Source organism: Dermacentor variabilis, chromosome 8, assembly GCF_050947875.1.
Source record: "Dermacentor variabilis isolate Ectoservices chromosome 8, ASM5094787v1, whole genome shotgun sequence".
NCBI classification, from domain to species: domain Eukaryota; kingdom Metazoa; phylum Arthropoda; class Arachnida; order Ixodida; family Ixodidae; genus Dermacentor; species Dermacentor variabilis.
In genome coordinates this window covers 139,195,660-139,215,193 of record NC_134575.1, presented here as the reverse complement: position 1 = coordinate 139,215,193, position 19,534 = coordinate 139,195,660, and the positions used below count along the sequence as shown (strand labels likewise).

The window sequence follows — 19,534 nt, the reverse complement described above, 5'->3', positions numbered from 1 at the left end:
AGTCGCGGCAGTGCCCCAAGGAACTTATCCTTAAACGTGTTCGTGTCGGCAACATGTAAAGCGAACAACGCCTGATAGTACTGAAAAAATGCACGCTTAATATGTTCGTTATCATCCGATAAGACGCCCCCCCATTCTATGTTGTCTATGTGATTTCGACGAGCGTGGGCTTTTTCAATTCCGAGCGCTCGTTTAGACGGCGTCTCCCCAGCAGCTACATGTTCCGCTCTCGCCCGGACCAGCGCACCACGATAACGCTCCTCATCTATCACTTCAACTTTTTGTTTCGTTTTCCTAATGTCATCGATCCATTTACCTGGCGCTTCGCATTCTTTCTCGAGCAGTTTTGCAAGCATATACCTTAGATTACGTTCATTTAGTTTCTCCTCGTACGCCAGGGAACAAGACCGCTCTATTGCTTATATTTTAAGTTGTTCCTTACAAAGCTTCCACTGTTGCCATGTTTTCAGTGCTTTATTCGGCTCTATTTTGCCGATTTCTTCAATTACCGCACGGTTGAAAGCATCGTCTTTAATCAGCTTGTTATTTATCTTCCACAGTTCCCAGCTAAAAGCACTGCCACGTTTTTTTGCCCCAATCCCGCACTCTACTAAACAGTGGTCTGAGAAAGACACCGGCACTACTTGATAACTGTTGCATTTTGGAATCACGTCCAGCGTTACATAAATGCGGTCTAGACGGGCATGACTTGCACTCTGGAAATGCGTGTACTTCACACCACCCGCGCCTTGCATACACTCCGCCACATCCTCAAGGTTCCATTTGTCTATGATTTGCGACAGTACCTCAGTACTTGCGTCCCTGAACCCACGATCACTAGTCTTATCGCAAGCACTCAGGACACAGTTGAAGTCGCCCATGATAATCAGCTGTTTATCGAAACTGAGACGCTGCTCAACGCTTCTGAAGAAATCGACCCTTTCATCCACAACATTTGGTGCGTACAAACATAAAACACGCCATTATGTATCGCTGAGTGTGAAATCGACAGCAACACACCGACTTGACAAGCACGAGAAATCAGCATGCACGACCAGAGCCGGCAACTTCTTAATAAAAAGGACACAACCAACAGATGTGCCAATGGCATGGCTTGCAATAGCATAGAATCTAGACGTGAAACGTCGCACCATGCTCCCGGTCTCTTCCTCACCGTGAACTTTTGTTTCCTGCACGGCCAATGTATCAATGTCATGCTCCGTTAAAAGCCGATACACCTGACTTTGCTTTTTCTTTCCTGCCAAGCCCCTGACATTAAGTGTAGCTACCTTCAACGGAGATGCAGGAGCCATTTTCGCAAGGAAGTGAAAAGGCCGAGAGCATGGTGCTTACCCTCCGCGTCTAGCGCGTGGCTAGACGCCATCGTTGATGCCGGAGCCAGCCTGTGCAGGCTCCGAACCTTGCACCGTAGGTGCTGTATCGCCGGTTCGCCTCTCAGACGAAACGTTAGGTCGCTGCCGGAGACTGGCCCGCCTGGCTTGAGTTGTTTTCGCAGGCGGCTCCTCGACGCTGGTGGCTGCCACCTTATCCCCTTCGTTGCCGGTGTGGCCATAAGGGCGCTTGGCTGGCGCGGAGACGCTGACTGCGCGGCCGCCGCTCGGGTCCGCGTTCGGCGAGCTGTTCGCTGGTTCGACGACCCTGGGTGCCGGAAAGCTCTTCCCATTCTCCGAAGCCTTCGCCCGAGACGCAGGCAATTTCTTCTCCTCGGAGTGCGTCTCCCCGTTGCTTGACTTGGTTGTGTCACCGCTGGCAGGCAATTCCTTCTCATCGGGGTGCGTCTCTCCGTTGCTTGATGTGCTTGTGTCACCACTGGCAAGTCCCGACGGGTTGGTCATTCCTGCTGGCTTGACCACTTCTTCGGCTCCTTTCGCTGCCTCTTCCGCCTCGTCGACGTCCATCAGCAGCTCCGTCGACTTGTATTGCGATGCCGGCTCCGTAGCCACCGCATATGTGCGGACGCAATCGCTGTCGACGTGACCATAGAGTCTGCATTTTGAGCACCGTGGCACCTTGCACTCACGTCGAACGTGGCCCGTACCACGGCAGCGTAGGCACTGCATAGGCCGCCCAGGCGCCACCACAAGGGCCAACTCTCCTGCAACGCGTAGCTGTAGGTCATCGACCTTCAAACCGGGTTTCAGCTTCAGGAGCACGGTCCTCGTTGTGGACCCTTTCTCCTTGACGCCTGAGACACGCCAACGCTCCCGGGTCACTTCGGATACGTTGCCGTAAGCAGCGAGAGCTGTCCGAATGTCGTCGTCCGCCACGCCGTGCAACATCCAGTGCAGCCGTAGTTTCACCTGTTGGTCATCTGGATCGAAGATAATGCAGCGGCGTCCTTTTACTTCCAGTTCCTTGAGAGCGGCCAGCTTCTTAGTTGCTTCGTTGCTGCTGAGAGTCACCGCCCAAACATGGTTGATTTGGTACGCCCCCAACGCCACAACGTCGCGAAGCGCACCAGCGTTGGCTAGGGCGTCGCGGAAATCCTCAACCCTGTAGGGCCTAACTCGTACGTCGCCGTGCAAAAAAACGGTGTTAGCCACAACACGTCCGGTGGGCAATGTAGGCAAAATGATCTCGTAGTCCTGACCGTCATTGTCTTCAATCCTGTTTCCGCGGCTTGCAGAAGCCGCTATCGCCGCTCCGCTGGAGCACATGATTCCGCGTCCGCACCGAACGGTAGTCGGAAGAAGAATGACCACTCAGCCACGAGTTCGATGCTTCGAAGCGGCACAAAAGCGCCTCTAGTGAATGCGGTGTTGCCTTAGAAAAGAGCTGTTTCTAAGGCTCAGGCGTGCGCCGCTTGCTCAGGCGCACGTTTCGTTGCCGCGCCGAACGCTGTGTTGCTCGACGCTAACCGCGTCCGATGCGGGGCGCCTCGTAAGTGATCGCTGAGCCGTAGCCCATTGTCTTACACCCCTTGGCGGGTCGACGGGAACGCTGTCGCGTTCCACTCTTGAAGGCGAAGCTTAAGCGTCCTCCAATTTTTTCGTATGTCGCAGGACTTCCCCTCTCCTGTTGCTGTTCAGAAATTGTATTCTACTGTGTACCTTCCACAACTAAACTACATGTCTCTGTAGTTTGGTGCGGAACGTGCAAATCTAATTCTGACCTAATTGAACATGTCCAGGATAAATTGATATCTATTTTCAAGCACCGCCTCTCTCGTTCTCGCGACCACAGTTCAGCCCGCTCAAAGACACCAAACTCACGCTTTTAAAATCAAGAAGCATTTAGCTACACCTTTCGTTCAACTATAAGGTGGTCCATGGCATTATATTTACCGTAAGGTTCTTGATCACGAACAATTTTTCGTGCCTCAAAAGCATACGCCTAGGGCGCGTCGACGGACACGCCACTAGTGGCGTTCTTGCTAAATGCACTCGGGAAAGCAGGCAATAGCGTCCGCCGTAGTTTTGTCTTCAGTAATGCGGCAGTGTGGGCACGTTGGTATTCCCTTTTTGAAAACTAGTTCAAGCGCACGGAAAACACGGACGAAAAAAAGGCTTGCGTGTGCGCCTATGTGTTGAGCCTATGTGTGTGTGTTAATACTGCTGATCAGCAGTATTAACAGCAGCAGCAGCAGCAGCAGCTTGTGTGTGTGTGTGTGTGTGTGTGTGTGTGTGTGTGTGTGTGTGTGTGTGTGTGTGTGTGTGTGTGTGTGTGTGTGTGTGTGTGTGTGTGTGTGTGTGTGTGTGTGTGTGTGTGTGTGTGTGTGTGTGTGTGTGTGTGTGTGTGTGTGTGTGTGTGTGTGTGTGTGTGTGTGTGTGTGTGTGTGTGTGTGTGTGTGAAGTTTTCGGCGTCGTTACTCGTGCTTCTCTGTTTGCATCTCGTTTTCGGAGCGAAAAAAAAGCAGCAGCCGGCACATGTGTGTAGTAGATAAAATTTCAAAGCATGTCGAAGAACAATCGTTGCGCGGGGGGGTGGTCGGATATCTGTAAAGGCTTCCTGGCAACACGGTTTCTAATCATTGCCCTCCAAGCTCATAAGTGGGAGCAACAGCAGCACTGTATCGCCGTCCTTCAGCGGGAAATTTCTCGTCACATTTTCTTTTGTCAACTCGGTGTTTGTTGCACTCGATCATGTTTAGACGGGTTAGCGACAAATTTGTTCTCGGCTTACCCACATTTCACACCCAAGCTGTGTACCTCTACCGTCCAAGGAAATTTTCATGTCGTTGTTGGCGTGGTAAGCAAAAAAACTTCCCATACGTGGGCCGATCTCAGATATAGTGCAATGCCGGGCCGAGCCGCGGTGGAGGTGAAGCAGGCGTTAAGCGTTCCCCATACGTGGGCCGATCCCGAAGATAGTCAAATGCCGGGCCTACCCGCGGCGGAGGTGCAGTTCGCCGTTAAGGGGTCCACATTCACAGCTTCGCTGGTCATCCTTCTCCTCAGAGTGAAACGGCACTGAGATTTTTTTTGTTCGGTTTGTCCGCAGTGCAGCATGCGGATTAAATACATTTCACTTACATTCTGTATGCCGCTTGCTGCCTCTACCGTTTGCAGCTTCTTTACCGTGTTACTCTTGCTAGGATGCATGAGTGCATCGTGTTTTATGTCAACACTGCTGAGCCTTGTAAGGACTGGTTTTGTACGTTTTATGCGCCTCTTTGGAGAATACCTTAGCAACTTGCGATTCGCTGATGATATTGCCTTGCCTTGTAACTCAGGGAACCAATTGCAATGCATGCTCACTGACCTGGACAGGCAAAGTAGAAGGGTGGGTCTAAAAATAATCTGCAGAAAACTAAAGTAATGTTTAGCAGTCTCGTAAGAGAACAGCAGTTTACGATAGATAGCGAGGCACTGGAAGTGGTATTGAATTGAATAAAATGTATTGATAGGAAAGTACTGGGATGGGTGATGATGATAAGAGAAGTGGTGAGCGCTTATGTACATGAGACAGTTGTCTCGCTATAGCCGCTCGTCGAGCTTGGTATCCTGCAGAAACTTCAACAATACTTTTGTTGCACGCATTGAAATTGCATTGTCAGGCCATGGGCTGAGGATAGCTTCCTCCGACAGTGGTTGCCTGCCAACGCTGGCTAGGAAACTGTCTAACTTCCTTCGCCCCAGCATATATGCTGGGCAGTCGCACAGTACGTGTTGCAGTGTTTCGGGCATCTGGCAGTGTTCACAATCAGGGCTGTTCGATTGGACGATGAGGTGTGCGTAGCGACGGGTGAAAGCAACTGGAAGTGGTAAGGGAATACATCTACTTAGGGCAGGTAGTGACCGCGGATCCGGATGATGAGACTGAAACAATCAGAAGAATAAGAATGGGCTGGGGTGCGTTTGGCAGGCATTCTGAGACCATGAGCAGCAGATTGCCATTATCCCTCAAGAGAAAAGTGTATTATCCCTCAAAAGTGTATAACAGCTGTGTCTTACCAGTACTCACCTACGGGGCAGAAACCTGTAGGCTTATGAAAAGGGTTCTACTTAAATTGAGGACGACGCAACGAGCTATGGAAAGAAGAATGATGGGTGTAACGTTAAGGGATAAGAGCAGATTGGGTGAGGGAACAAACGCGAGTTAATGACATCGTAGTTGAAATCAAGAAAAATGAAATTGGCATGGGTAGGGCATGTAATGAGGAGGTAAGATAACCGATGGTCATGAAGGGTTGCGGACTGGATTACAAGAGAAGGGAAGCGTAGCAGGGGGGCGGCAGAAAGGTAGATGGGCGGAGGAGATTAGGAAGTTTGCAGGGACAACATGGCCACAATTAGCACATGACCGGGGTAGTTGGAGAAGTATAAGAGAGGCCTTTGCCCTGCAGTGGGCGTAGCCAGGCTGATGATGATGATGCGCCTCTTTAAATCTTCGCACGAGCTGTCACGTGGTTCATGCCTTTTGGATCTATTTTATGCGTGGCTTCGCGCACGTTAACTGCTAGTAGGTAGCACTCTTAACTGCTAGTTGCTTCACGCAGAAACCGCAGCCGTGATTTAATGGTTAGGGCGTCCGCCTCGGCTGTGGGAAGTGGTTCGTTTGAAGCCCACAGCCGGAGACTCAACCGGTGAAGAAACCGGGTACAGACGTGACCCTGGTCTGGCACCCGCCTTTTTTCCGGGGTGTGTGTCTGGCAGAGGCTGTAAACCCCGCTTTGGCTAGTTGTAGCTCAATAGTTTCGAATTCTCCCGGCCTGAACAGGTGGTCCTGGATATGTCATCACGTGGTTCACACAGAACTGTTATTGTTTTTTTAAGCACGAAGTTTCCGCCTCGCCTCGTTTGTTGCAGGGTTAAATCACGCTGTGTTTTATCAGAATGATTACATGAAAGTGTTTTTTTGACAGCTTTATTCGTTTCGTCTAATGACACAGACACTGTGGTTGCTTGGCAAATGTGTTATAAAAGAGGTAAATCCCGGCGAAGATTGCTGTCAGCGGCTGCATATGGCATTGCTGCTCGATTTCCACTGAAATATTCCTGTCATCCTTGTGAAGTACTTATGCCTTGGTGCTTCTTGAGCAACTTACCACAGATAGCTCCTTTCCGCATGTGCATTTTGTGCTCAATTGAATTCTTTCTTATGATATTTCGCGGTGTAAGAGCGCAATGCCTACGGCTTACCGCCAGCGCCCACTTATCTTGGTCGGCGGTGCTTCGCCTGTGAAATATCATGCGGCTTCTTTCTTCCGTAATTACAAAAAATGTATTAAACAGGTGTTAGCGCTTCAGCTTTGTACGTATCCAAGTAGTCTGTGATCGTGTCGAATTTGAGCATCTGAAAGAAAGCCGATTTGTTAGTCCAAGGCATATTAAACACATACAAACCAATCAAGCAGCATGTTTTCACATGCAAGAGAATACTCCTTTTGCATGATTCATGCATTCTTTCGAAATTGACGTATTTGCTTCTTCTTTGAAATGCACTTTCACGAAGTCACTTTGTTCATTGGTCCCTACGGACACCTCTAAAATTAGCATTCGTAAGTTTTCTTTGCTCGCTGACTGCTTCCTGCTACTGCAAGCAGCCCGCGTATCACAGTCGTTAAAGGGCTTACCAGAAAGGCAGGCCAACATTAAAGTTTTGCGTAGAGCCGGTGCTCCCAACGCTGTAGCCGAACTTTTTCATGTCCTTAGTGACGACGTTGAACGTCACGATCACCGTCCCGTTTGATGTCGTTCTCGTAACTGCATCAAAGAGAGAAGTGGCTTGTGTAAATGTCTAGATTGTGACACCAAGTATATGCTTGGCATGCATGTTGATATAGCCCATATGCTTCGGATGGGCTTAGCTACCCAAAACGTACATATATATATATATATATATATATATATATACACGTTGTGCAAAGCGCTCTACAACATTCTAATTGGAATGTATTCCATAACTTCGTTACCTCAGAAGTTGGTTAATTAATATTGACTATAATTATGCAATTAAGCAGAATACACAATATAGTGTGACTTACTGCATACAATAGTCAGCAACATGCATTTGGTCGCGTCGTCATAGAGAGCATCCGCATATACTCTGGCTAAAGTTGGCTGAGACACCCAGTGTATACGTGCGTATGTATACACACGTATGCAGGGTGTCCCAACTAACTAGGAAAATATTTTATAGATACAAGAGCTCTAGAGAAATTGTACCGACTGCATAGAAGTCGTAGCCATATGTTCTTACGACTAGCATTTTTTCATCACGAATTGTTACTTAATTAATTACGTTTAATTAGTGAACTTTTCAATTACTGCTTGAATCGCAAACATATATATGTTTGCGATTCAAGCAGTAATTCAAGCAGTAAAACATAAACGTATATATATATATATATATATGTGTGTGTGTGTGTGTGTGTGTGTGTGTGTGTGTGTGTGTGTGTCGTACGATAGTTTGCACTTCATCATGGTCAATGGAGGATCCTGAGGGAACGGGCGTTCCCTGTGACCCCTGACAAACGAATGGCGGGCGCTATTGGTCTGTCCGTCTTTCCATACCTCCGTGTTTTCTTGAAAAGCACAAGCAGATAATACGAGCAGCCACCAAGTACCTTCTCTCGCGGCCATTTTGCCGCAGAGGACGTCTAATAGTAAAATAGTCACTGTGGCCCGTTGGAGAAGAGTATACGACTGGTTGTGTTTCGTCTGCTTTCACAACAAAGCTGTTACCTCTGAATGAAACTGCGGAACTGGTAAAATAGGTGCTTATGAAGACGATATGAGAAGTGATAGGCACATAGTAAGAATATATCATCACATTAAGATTATAATGTAAAACGCTTTCATAACTTTAATGACTATGGTGACACAATGACTAAGGTACAACAAATTTTGGTGTTAAAATAAAGTGAATTGAATTGAATAAGAATGTGTATTGTTAAATACCTGGTACAACCAGTAATAGTAACTGCTGAAATACACAAATGTAAACGCCAAAAATGTCAACGGCGAAAGTTGTATATTGAAAAATGCCCGAGTATATTTACAGAATCGTACGTTGATTAAATATTGCAGGGGCGTGTTATAGTCAAATGGATATTCAATAGCGAACAAAAAGTTCGGTAGTGCGCCACACTCCTGTAGCACGTGAAACGCGAAAGCCCGCTGCCCACCTGGTAATGCATCACGCCATGCGATCGGAGAGGTCAGACTTCTTGCGAGGCACAACGAGCGGCAGTGCGCACTACGCGTGTGCCGCTTTAGGACGATCCCCCTCAACGACGCATGCGCGCACTTAGTGCACTGCTTAAATGTACCGCAAGCTTGTCGCCGCCAAGTGTTACAAATGCGCAACACAAGCCGAACGAGATCACGTCGCGTCCTCTCAGCGGGGGAAAGCAGCACTGGCGCTCGAACGGCTCGCCCCCGCTGCTTCGCACGTCGCACCTGTTTTCTCGCTTGGCAAGCATCCTCGGCCGTGGCGTACTTCCGAGGGGCGTACGCAGTGTTTCGCTGATGGTTTGGACGCTTGTTTTGAGCGTGTTCTTCATTGAAACGTATGCTGTTCTGTGTGTTGCATGGGGGGTTTCAATGAATGTACGAACTGTTCGCTTCGCTTTGCTGAGCGCTTGTAGCCTGTGCCTTAAAGGGAGACTAAAGGCAAATATTAGGTCAAGGTAAAGTGATAGATTAGTGCTCGAATATCTCTAAGGCGTCCGTATCATCGTGAACAGAGCCTTACAAATCGAGGCATTGAGGTAAATGCAAGACACGATTAGAGCCTCCCCCGGGGCATTCAAGGGTCCGATGACCAAAGCACAGAACGACAGAAAGCTGAGCTAGTTGGTAAGGATTCATAATGCAAAAAAGAGGTGAGGCGTGCAGACAGGACACAAGAGTAGAGAAGTGGACAACACGAACGCCGACTATCAACTGAAGGGAGCACTGAGGCGAAAAAAGAAAGAAGACACAAAAATCATCTGCGCAAGCTCAGGAATGGTATCACCACGCGTCAGCCGGGTACGTGTGCCGGTCTACGTGAGAGATAACTGTTAAGGCCCTTAATCTCTTCCTTATGTAAAGTAATCGAAGGCTGACTCACGCATGCACTTCCACCATTATAGATATGCCATGCCTTTACCATAAGACGCGTATCTTCATGCTTATTCCTGTACAATATCGCGCATTCATCTAACTCTGGCGTGCAGTTACAATCTTGGCAATGCAGGGAAAGATTAGAGGGCGATCCACCGGTTAACGACATGTTATGTTCCATTAGCCTCTGATTGATACACCGTCCCGTTTGCCCTACGTAGAACTGGCCACAGCTAAGGGGAATCTTATAAACCACACCAATGCGACAGGCAGTAAAACTGTTGTTCTTATTGTGATTCACTGGACAAATATCTGTTCATTTTTTGCCTTTTACCTGCTCCTTTTTCCTGTGTACGGCAGCGCATATCATACCCAGCTTATTGGGAGCAATGAAAGCAACATTCACATCATATCTACTTGCAACTTTTTTAAGCCTCTGCGACACTGAATGAATGTACGGAATAGCCACTACTCTTTTTTTGCTATTACTGCTTTCTGTTGTCCACTTCTCTACTCTTGCGTCCTGTCTGCACGCCTCACCTCTTTTTTGCATTATGACCAAAGCACTCCTCAGTTAAATTCTGTGACTAGTACTGAACCAATCGTCATAAAAACATCATTGTATTGCAATATAGGACGAAAATGCTACTTGTCCAGTGCTATTTTATTTTACGACAACGACGCGGGCGGTCGAAGAGAGAGAGAGAGAGAGAGAGAGGAAAGGGGAAAGGCAGGGAGGTTAACCAGAGAAAAACATATGTTCGCCAGCCGATTCCGCCTCATGATAAAAATCAATACGTTTGCCTAACAATCAAAAAGGGCCAACTCATGTTTACACTTGTTGGCGTTTATGTATCGGGCGGTCAAAAGTTTTCGTTTTCGCTATGCTCTGCGCCACCCGCGCTTTTATGTTTCAGTAGTCTCGTTATCGCGCAGTGCTGCGCTGATTTTGATGGCTCGCTAAGCTTGGAGCGCTATTCTCGACACGTATGGCGGCTGCACGGCCGCCATTATCCGCCATGTTTACTCTCTGATTGGCTGTCGAGAGGTCACATGCTTTGAAATTTGTGCCGGGAAACGGAAGTGTTACAAAATTCAATTTTGCGTTTTCATCAAGATGACGAAACGTGACGGGGAGCTTCAAATTTTATGGACTAATACATTTTTTTAGTCCTTGGCAGCTATATTGCGACGTTAGCGCTTCAAAAAGAATGTGAGCGGTAGCGCACAGAAGCCAGTGCAATGCATCTGCAATTTCGCGAATTTGTGGTGGCAATCCAAGATATGCGCCATGCCAGCTTGCTGATTGGCTGAAGGAATTTCAGCCAATCGTAAACGTCAATTCGTAAACGTAAACGTCAATTCGTAAATTTCGTAAACGTCATTTTGACGATGCGTGACGTTGCGCTGGACCGCCATTGCCGAGATTTTCCGCCATAATTTGTCGTGCGACGAGCCGCGCGAATTATGGTAATGAGCAGCCATATGCAATGGAAGCCGAGAGCAATGCGTATCGCCACATTTCCCCCGTCGTTTGGCGCCATGAAAATCTAACGCGTGCTCATAGTATTTGCATCGCTCTCGGGGGGTGTTGGCATTTGTGTTTGGGGCCATCATTTTTTAAAAGAACGTGTTTGCACGAAATTATATTGCTTGGACATAGTAAACTTCCTGCAACCTTGTTCACTTTTCGCTGTTGCGTTTCTATTGTAATCAAGATTAATGCCTTTTCACGCAATAAAGAATTATGACAACGGCGTCTTTCTAATTTATGACAAGCAATGTACGCAAGGCGGCGCCTTGAAGTTTCCTCCCGCGGTGCGAGTAACCAGCGAAGTGAACAAGAGATGGCAGCGCCGGCGCTTGCGTCGCGCTAGCGGATATCTCTGGCGCGCGCCATGCTATCGGTGATATTCGACCGTTTGTCAGCCAGCCGAGGGCGCTATTCTGGACATTCAGCCATTTTCTTCGATGCGTGACGTAGGCGCGACGCAAACAAAATGGCGCTGGTGGCCCCGTTTTGCTCACGTAACATGACGCCAACAATACTTTCGCCTAAGAAACTGAAATGAAGGCACTGAATGTAGCGTTATCGGTAAAGCAAAACAGTTTTTCTTCCGCAGTAAAAATAAAGCAGCTATCTCAAAGCGTATAATTATTCCGTCGAAAACGCTTCTCGCTTCCGTAGTCTGCTGCGTAAAAGCCGTCGTCTGCTTCAATAGCTAGGATGCGTGCCCCCGGAAAATGGAATGAGTCATCGCATGTTGGCGCCAACGCTCTTGTTTTCTTGCTTGAGACAACATACACGACCTACCAGTGGTGATGCGCGCACCATAGAGAAAAAAATTTCAACAAGAGCGGACACTCCCATAGAGCCCAGCGGCCGAATTGACTGTAGCACACCAAGCGGATGTTGTTGACTCTTTCCGGTTTCGGTTCTGGGCGCGCGCGTTTTGAACACCAGTTGGTACACGCCGCGCCGGCTCCGCTGCTCGGCGCGGCATTTTTTTTTTTTTTTTTTTTCGCTTCTGCTGAACCTCGCGTGGCCTTGGCGTGGAATCGTTTCATTATTACGTAAAAATGATTGCGATTGACCTTTACAGGACTGCACCGAATCTGTCAGGTGCAATTTCATAAAGAAAACGAAAGACGTCTTCTGAAATGATGAAATGTTTATTTTGCTCTATATAAATGCTCGTTCCGGGCTTCTGCATTCATCAAAAGTTGTGGCACCAGGTAAGCAGCAGTCGTTGCCGTACGATGCTCCACCGGATCCCATCAGCTGAAAGTAAATTACAAGCATGTATCATTTTGGCATATTGACCTAACAGGAGTATTTCGTGTAGAGGCGAAACGTGCGTAAGTGGTGAATGAGCGGCATTACAGATAAATTCACTTTTACGTACATTTCGCAGCAAAGACTCCTCCGAAACAATGCCATAAAATCTGAACATCCGATTTTCAAGCACCCCTCCTTTCCCTGGCATTATTTCCTGCACTTTAAGTGCACAAATACACGGGTGACTGCGCGTTTCCAAAACAACTTGGCCTCAGTCGACACGATGGTACGCGAAGTACACACACAGGCTCAGCCAGACCATGTTACACGCTCGCAGAATGCCTTCTAATCGCACTCAAGTCAGACTCGTGGGTGCAAAGCCTGTTTTCAGTCGCTCATAATACGTAAATGTCATGTTCTTGAGCTCCTCCGTGTTATCTTTTACGCGTCCTGCCGGCGCATGCAACACTCCCGTGTTATCACTCTCGGCAATCGCTCGTCGCGTTTTCGAGAAGCGTGAGTACCGAAATAAGGTATATCTTGTTGCAGGGCTATAAAATGCGTCACAAACTTGTCCCACTAAAATTCAGTACACGCAAAACTAACTCACTATGGCCGGCTTGCTTTTTTGCTAACACCTTCACAACCCCAGGCGCGGCGAGCAAGCCTTAAGATATCCCGAAAAGTTACCAGATAAATTACAATACTTTTTCGGGTCAGAGAATGCGTCACGAACTTCTACCAGTAAGATACAGTACACGCGAAACTAACTGCGGCACACAGCCGAGCTGCTTTTCGCTAACTGCGTCAATAAGCCGGGCGCGGCAACCGTGCTTCTAAACTACCCCAAATATAACGACGCTAGTTACAATAATGTTGGGGGCCACAGAATGCGCGAAAACTTGTCTGTCTTAGGCGCAGTCTGTCTTAGGCGCAGACGCAGTACACGCATGTATACATGTACACGCGCAAATGCCTCACACGGCCGAGCCGGTTTTCGCTTACTGCGTCAATAAGCCGGGCGCGGCAAGCGTGCCCAAAACCTACCGAAATAAGTTACAGTAATGTTGGGGCTCATAGAAAGCGTCGCAAACATCTCCCAGGACGAGGCATTAACTCAAATTAACTGCGCCAGGACGGCGGAGCTGTTTTTCGCTAACTGCGCCACTCGAACTAAGCCTAAATGTGCTTAAAATGCGCCGCACACTGTCAAACACAATTTCTCACCTTGCCGCAGTCCAGTAGTGCAGTGGTGCCGTGTCGCAATGCAGACGATACGCAAGAAAAGCATAGAGAAGGCCGGGAGCCCAAAAACATGGGCTATATCCAAAACAGACGGGTCGCCGAGCACGCGAGCTTCGCACGTACGGCCGGCCTCGCTCACTCCTGCGGCTTGTCTGGCGCATGACGTATGCACGCGCGTCTGGCGTGCCGCTAGCTTGTTGCTAGGCAACGCAACAAAAAGTTGCAAAGTGTAAGTTCATTTACACACAAAACTTTTTCACATTTAGTGGGAAAGAATAAAAAAGATAAAACGTTGTCTGGAAGTTTATTTCACATTCTTTTTTTTTCTGATGCTCGCGTCAACTAACGGATGTTGTTGAAACTAGGCGTGACGTCTTTCCTGTTGCCAGTTTTTGAAGAGTGTCCCCTCTTGTTGAATTTCTTTCTCTATGCGCGCACGTTCAAGGCAACGTTATCGCTATCTCGTGAAACGCAAGTGACTCAGCCCGACTCGGCTGGCTGAGAAACAGCCGAATATCACCGACAGCGTTGCGCGCGCCAGAGATATCCACTAGCGCGACGCAAGCGCCGGCGCTGCCATCTCTTGTTCATTTCGCTGGTTACTCGCACCGCGGGACGAAACTTCAAGGCGCCGCCTTGCGTACATTTCTTTTTATAAATTAGAAAGAGGCCGTTGTCATAACTTTTGATTGTGCGAAAAGGCATTAATCTTGATTACAATACAAATGTAGCAGTGAAAAGTGGACAAGATTGCCGAAAGTTTGCTATGTTCAACCAATATTATTTTGTATAAACGCGTTCTTTTAAAAAATGGTGGCCCCAAACACAAATGCCAACACTACCCGAGAGCCATGCAAATACTATGAGCACGCGTTATGAACAAAAGATTTTCGTGGCGTCAAACGACGCGGAAAATGTGGCGATACGCATTCCTCTCGGCTGCCATTGCATATGGCTGCTCATTAGCATAATTCGCGCGGCTCGTCGCAGCAAAAATCATGGCGGAAAATCTCAGCAATGGCGGCCCAGCGCAACGTCACGCATCGTCAAAAGGACGTTTACGAAACAGCCCTTCCTGTGACGCTCCTCGCGAGATATTCCTTCAGCCAATCAGCAAGCTGGCATGGCGCATATCTTGGATCGCCACCACATATTCGCGCAATTGCAGATGCATTGCACTGGATTCTGCACGCTGCCGCTCACATTCTTTTTGAAACACTAACATCACAATATCTCTGCCAAGGACCAATAGATGTATTAGTCCATAAATTTTGCAGCTCCACGTCACGTTTCATCTTGATGAAAACGCAAAATGACATTTCGCAAAACTTCCGTTTCCCGGCACAAATTTCAAGGCACGTGAGCTCGCCACAGCCAATCAGAGAGTCAACATGGCGGATAATGGCGGTCGTGCAGCCGCCATGCGTGTCGAGAATAACACCCCGAGTCGGGCTGAGTCACTTGCGTTTCACAAGATAGCGATAACGTGGCCTAGAACATGCGCGCATCGCCACTGGTAGGTCGCGTACGTTGTCTCAAGCAAGAAAACAAGCGTGTTCCGTTTCGTTTTCTCTCATTCCGTTTGCCGGGTGTGCGCATCATAGTTAATGAAGCAGACGACGGCTTGTACGCAGCAAACGACGGAAGCGAGAAGCGTTTTTGACGGAGTAATCGTAGGCTTCGATCTAGCTGCTTTATTTTTCACTCCGGAGGAAAACTGTTTTGCTTTGCCAAGAACGTTAGGTTCAGTGCCTTCGTTTCAGTTTCTTAGGTAAAACGTCAAGTTGGCGTCACGTTACGAAGCAAAACGGAGCCATCAGCGCCATTTTGAATGCGTCGCGCCTACGTCACGCCTCGAAGAAAATGGCGGAATGTCCAGAATAGCGCCCTTGTACAAAATGCAAGTAGCAGAGAATTCCACTTCCACGTGATGTCGCGGGATGCCTGAACGGTCCACGCCAATTGATCTGCAACAGCTGCAGCGGCGAGTCCGCCGCTCCATCGTTGCTCGGTTTCGCCGTGGCCGGTCGTTTGTGCCTTGTGCAAACGACCGGCCACGCAGAGCCCGGTGATAGCGTACGCAATATCACCATTCCCCGGTTGGAGGGCGGGAGACTTGAATCGCGACAGCGGTACTCGGACACTGCAGATGCAATTTTCTCGTAAACTAAGCCTTTCCTTGGCCCGAAACAAGCGTTGCGAGGTTTCTGGAATGCTATTTAAACAGTCCACGTGGAGTTAGTATTTGCTTTCAGTGTCCCTTTAAGGGGTGTGAGCACTTGCTTACGGGGGTATGAGCATATTTGCTTGCTTATGCGGGATATAGAGGGAAAACATTTATTTGTCATGAGATTGGGCGACTTCCTCGCAGAGTGGAACCCTTAGTTGAGGGCCCCATTGGCTCGCGGCACTCCGCGTGCCCGCCGGATCAGCCGTCGCTCCTCTTGCGGGTCTGAGCTGGTCAGCGCAGTCTCCCAGGAGGAAGGTGAATGTGAAGGAATAGGGAAGTATCCCGGAGGGTGTGGGCACTCCCAGGTGCAATGATATACTGTGGGCGTTGCTCCACAATAGGGACAGTATGAGGGATACTGTGTGGGGTGGAAGCGGTGAATATAAATGAGGCAGGAAAATGAATTAGTTTGAAGCTGTCGCCACACCACGGCATCTTCTCGAGTAAGGGCATTATGTAGTGGAGGGAAGTGTCTCCTGGTATCTCTGTAATATTGTAGAGTTTCAGTGTAGTTCAGTGGTTCTGTCGGTGCGTCGTCTGAGTTGGACAGCTCTTCCAATGACGCCCGGTTAGCGAGCTCTCGGGCTACCGCATTAGCGCGTTCATTACCATGGAGAGAGGCGTGTCCAGGTGTCCAGACGATGCGCACCCTGTGTAACGCTGTGGGGTGTAATGATGTAAGGATGCGGTGTGTGTAGAATGTCACCCTCCCTTGTGCCAAAGTCCTGCAGGCGGTCTGTGAATCAGTGACCACTGTGATGGGTCCATCCGGTGCCAGTATGGTTGAAGCGTGTACGATGGCTAGGGCGATAGCAGCCTCTTCCGCCGTGCCACTGTACACAGTGTTGAGCGTGGCCGAAGCCCTTAGAATGTCCGCACTATCTAGTACGATTAGACATAGGGCACATTTCTGTGGGTAGCGGGCCACGTCGGTGTACAGGACCGGTGTGTTCGATGTGTCATCGCCAAAGAGTGGGAATACGCAACTGCTGCCGATTATATTTTTTGTACCACTGGACTAGAGGAGAAATAAACTTTGTTTCAGGAAAGCAGATTTATGAGATCTAGACGCCTCTACTTAGTTGACGACCTCGAGCCCTTGGGCCCTGGCGGCATATTAGCCTGCTGGATTGCTTTAAGTTGTTCTTTCGGTGCAGTGTTGAGCAACGCGGTCCCCCACTACTCTATGGTCTTAAGTGTTTTATACTGTGTGGGTGTCCGAGGACAAGCCTAAACCATATGTTGTAGCAGCGCCCTTCATTGACAGAATGTACATCTATCTCTGTAAAGGTCCGGGTAGTAGCGGTGGTAGGCCACCGGAATCGGATACGTATTTGTTTGCAAGAGGCGCCATGCCGTCGCTTGCCGTCTACTCAGCGACGAGCGTGCCGGGGGGGAAACGGGCCCTTCCCAATTTGTAGTGCTTGGTGCTCTCGTCGAAGCTGGTCATCCGGTCTCTCTCCGTTCCCAGTATTTGCATGTCTGCTCGGCCCGTCACTGCTCGAACCAGGCTGTGCGCTATGTCGTTCCGGGGAAGGGATGAGTGTGTGGGTGACCATATAATATAAACAACTCCATCTTCGCGAAAGTTGGCTTAAAAACTTAGTGCTTCCGTCGAGATTCTTCCTTTGGCATAGTTGTTGACGGCAGTCTTGGAGTCAATGACTACGAAGTTAGCCTCCGTGGAGGCTATTGCCAGTGCTAAAGTAGCCACCTCCGCCTTTCCAGTTTTTTACAATGCCAGTAACTCTGGAGCCACCCTCTAGACTCGTAGCAACTATCGACACATTCGGTCTATTTGTCTACTCCGACGCGTCCACATAGTCCACGTCCCTGACATTGGGAAATCTTTTGTGCAGAAGTCTCGACCTTGAGATTCTTCGATCTTCCACTGGACTAGACGGCGCGTTTTTTTTTTGTTGGGGGGGGGGGGGTGTATGAGCCCTTGCAACGAGTCACTAAAGTTTTCGCCTTAAAACAATTACGGCTGAACTCAACTCACGATCACTCTCGATGGTAATGAGTGAAAGTGAAACTTTATTTTCTTTTGCAACGAAAAGAGGGCGCCAAGACAAAAGGCAAGAGCCTGACAAGGTCCTGGTCACTTGAAGAACAGCTGGCATTGTGCACGAGCGCTCCTCAACAAATTCACAATGAATTTGTTTCCCTGCATTCGAGCAATGCAGGGGAACACCATATTTCTGAAGTCACGTTTATATAGCATATGTAGTGGTCATTCTCCGACTTACGTTGCTTCGGCTATTTGCAACATCCTCCGGTATCGTCCCCCCACTTTACGATGGTACTCGTTTTCCAAAATCGCCCATGGGCAAGGCCGGATGACGACGACTGTATCACGCCGACGCTTGCACAACGGTGGAATGACGAAGAAAAATGTCATTGATGGAACGATAAGCGACGGTATGCCGACGACGACATGACGGCAATGAGATAACAACTCCTAAATAATGGCGATGGTACGACGATGACAGCGTGAGAACGATGAGATGGCGACAAGCGTATGAAGACGACGGCGAGCAGACGACAGCGTGACAACAGCAGCACAATCCTGATTGAATGATGACACCATGAGTAACATCTCGGTGAGCACAAGTCGGTTCATACTACGCTAAAACAGCGCGTCTGAAACAGGGATACAAAGAAAAGCAGATACCACAGGCGCTGACTGCCAACTGACTTTTTGTTTAAAGAATGCTACAGCCTTTGCAGTCGGCATAGATAGATAGATAGATAGATAGATAGATAGATAGATAGATAGATAGATAGATAGATAGATAGATAGATAGATAGATAGATAGATAGATAGATAGATAGATAGATAGACCGAAATAGGCAAACAATGGTAATCTCATTAAAATACATTGCGAGAGCACGGTAAACGGCAATTTCTTTAGTAGTGTGCGGTCAGACCGTGTGGTAAAACTGTGTAAAGTGTGCGCCATACTTTTTAAAAGGCACCTCACCCGGTCTGGCTATTTTGAGCTTTCAAGCGCAGAGCGCACAATGCGCGCTAACGGTCGTATCTGCTTAGCGCCGATTAGCGAGGCTCCGATTGCCCCGCTTGGTGAGGCAGTCGCGCCGCACATTACTCCGTTCGCAATGTGGCGCATGTGACAGATTGTCCGCTCCAGCCAATGTATCGCGAAATGAAAACACGTATTCGCGTAGTGCGCGCTGATGGACGCGCCTCTTGTGGCGGCCTTATCCAGAACAAATGGGAAAGAAGCCAGACGCGAGCCCTAATTTTCTGCGTCGTTGATCGTGCTTCTCTGTCTTATTCCCGTTTTTTTGGGCAAGATAAGTAACGCCCTTCGTTTGGGGTGGCCATAGCTTCAGGGAATGTCGAAGAAGAATTGTTGCATGGTGGGGGGCTCCAATACCGGCGAAAATGTGCCGTCCATACGGTTCTAATCATTCCCCACAAAGCCCCGTGAGCTGGAGCAGCGGTATAGCAATGGATCGCCGCCGTTCGGCGGAAAATTTCTTGTTCTCATCCTTTACCTTGTCGCGTCGGTGTATTTCCCACTCAATCATAATTAGACCGGTAAGCGACGCAGTTCGTCTGCAGTGCACCATGCGGTTTAAAGGCATTTCGCTAAAGTTCTGAATGCCGTTTACCGCTTATGCTATGCAATCGCTGGTGAAATACCTCTCGTTCTTGAAAAGCTTGCCGCCATTTAAAAAGAAGTTATGTAATTCGAGCGGGTGATTCAGTAATTTAGTTCAGAAACGTAGCATGACTGACTT

The 19,534-nt window shown here is 48.6% G+C and overlaps 1 protein-coding gene across 2 annotated transcripts in view; it reads right to left on the bottom strand.

Annotated features, from left to right (window-relative positions):
• The window catches only part of LOC142590615 (B9 domain-containing protein 1-like), a 95,641-nt gene that overhangs the window by 33,519 nt on the left and 42,588 nt on the right, over window positions 1-19,534 (bottom strand). Inside the window, exons 7-8 of one of the 2 annotated variants that reach the window (XM_075702939.1) lie at window positions 7,037-7,166; window positions 6,312-6,756 (exon numbers count right to left, since the gene is read on the bottom strand). In XM_075702939.1, the coding sequence (XP_075559054.1) occupies window position 6,756; window positions 7,037-7,166 (131 nt within the window). In that variant the 3' untranslated portion in view covers window positions 6,312-6,755. Of the gene's footprint in view, window positions 1-6,311; window positions 6,757-7,036; window positions 7,167-19,534 lie in introns of those variants that run through there. The other variant, XM_075702938.1, reaches the window with a different exon arrangement.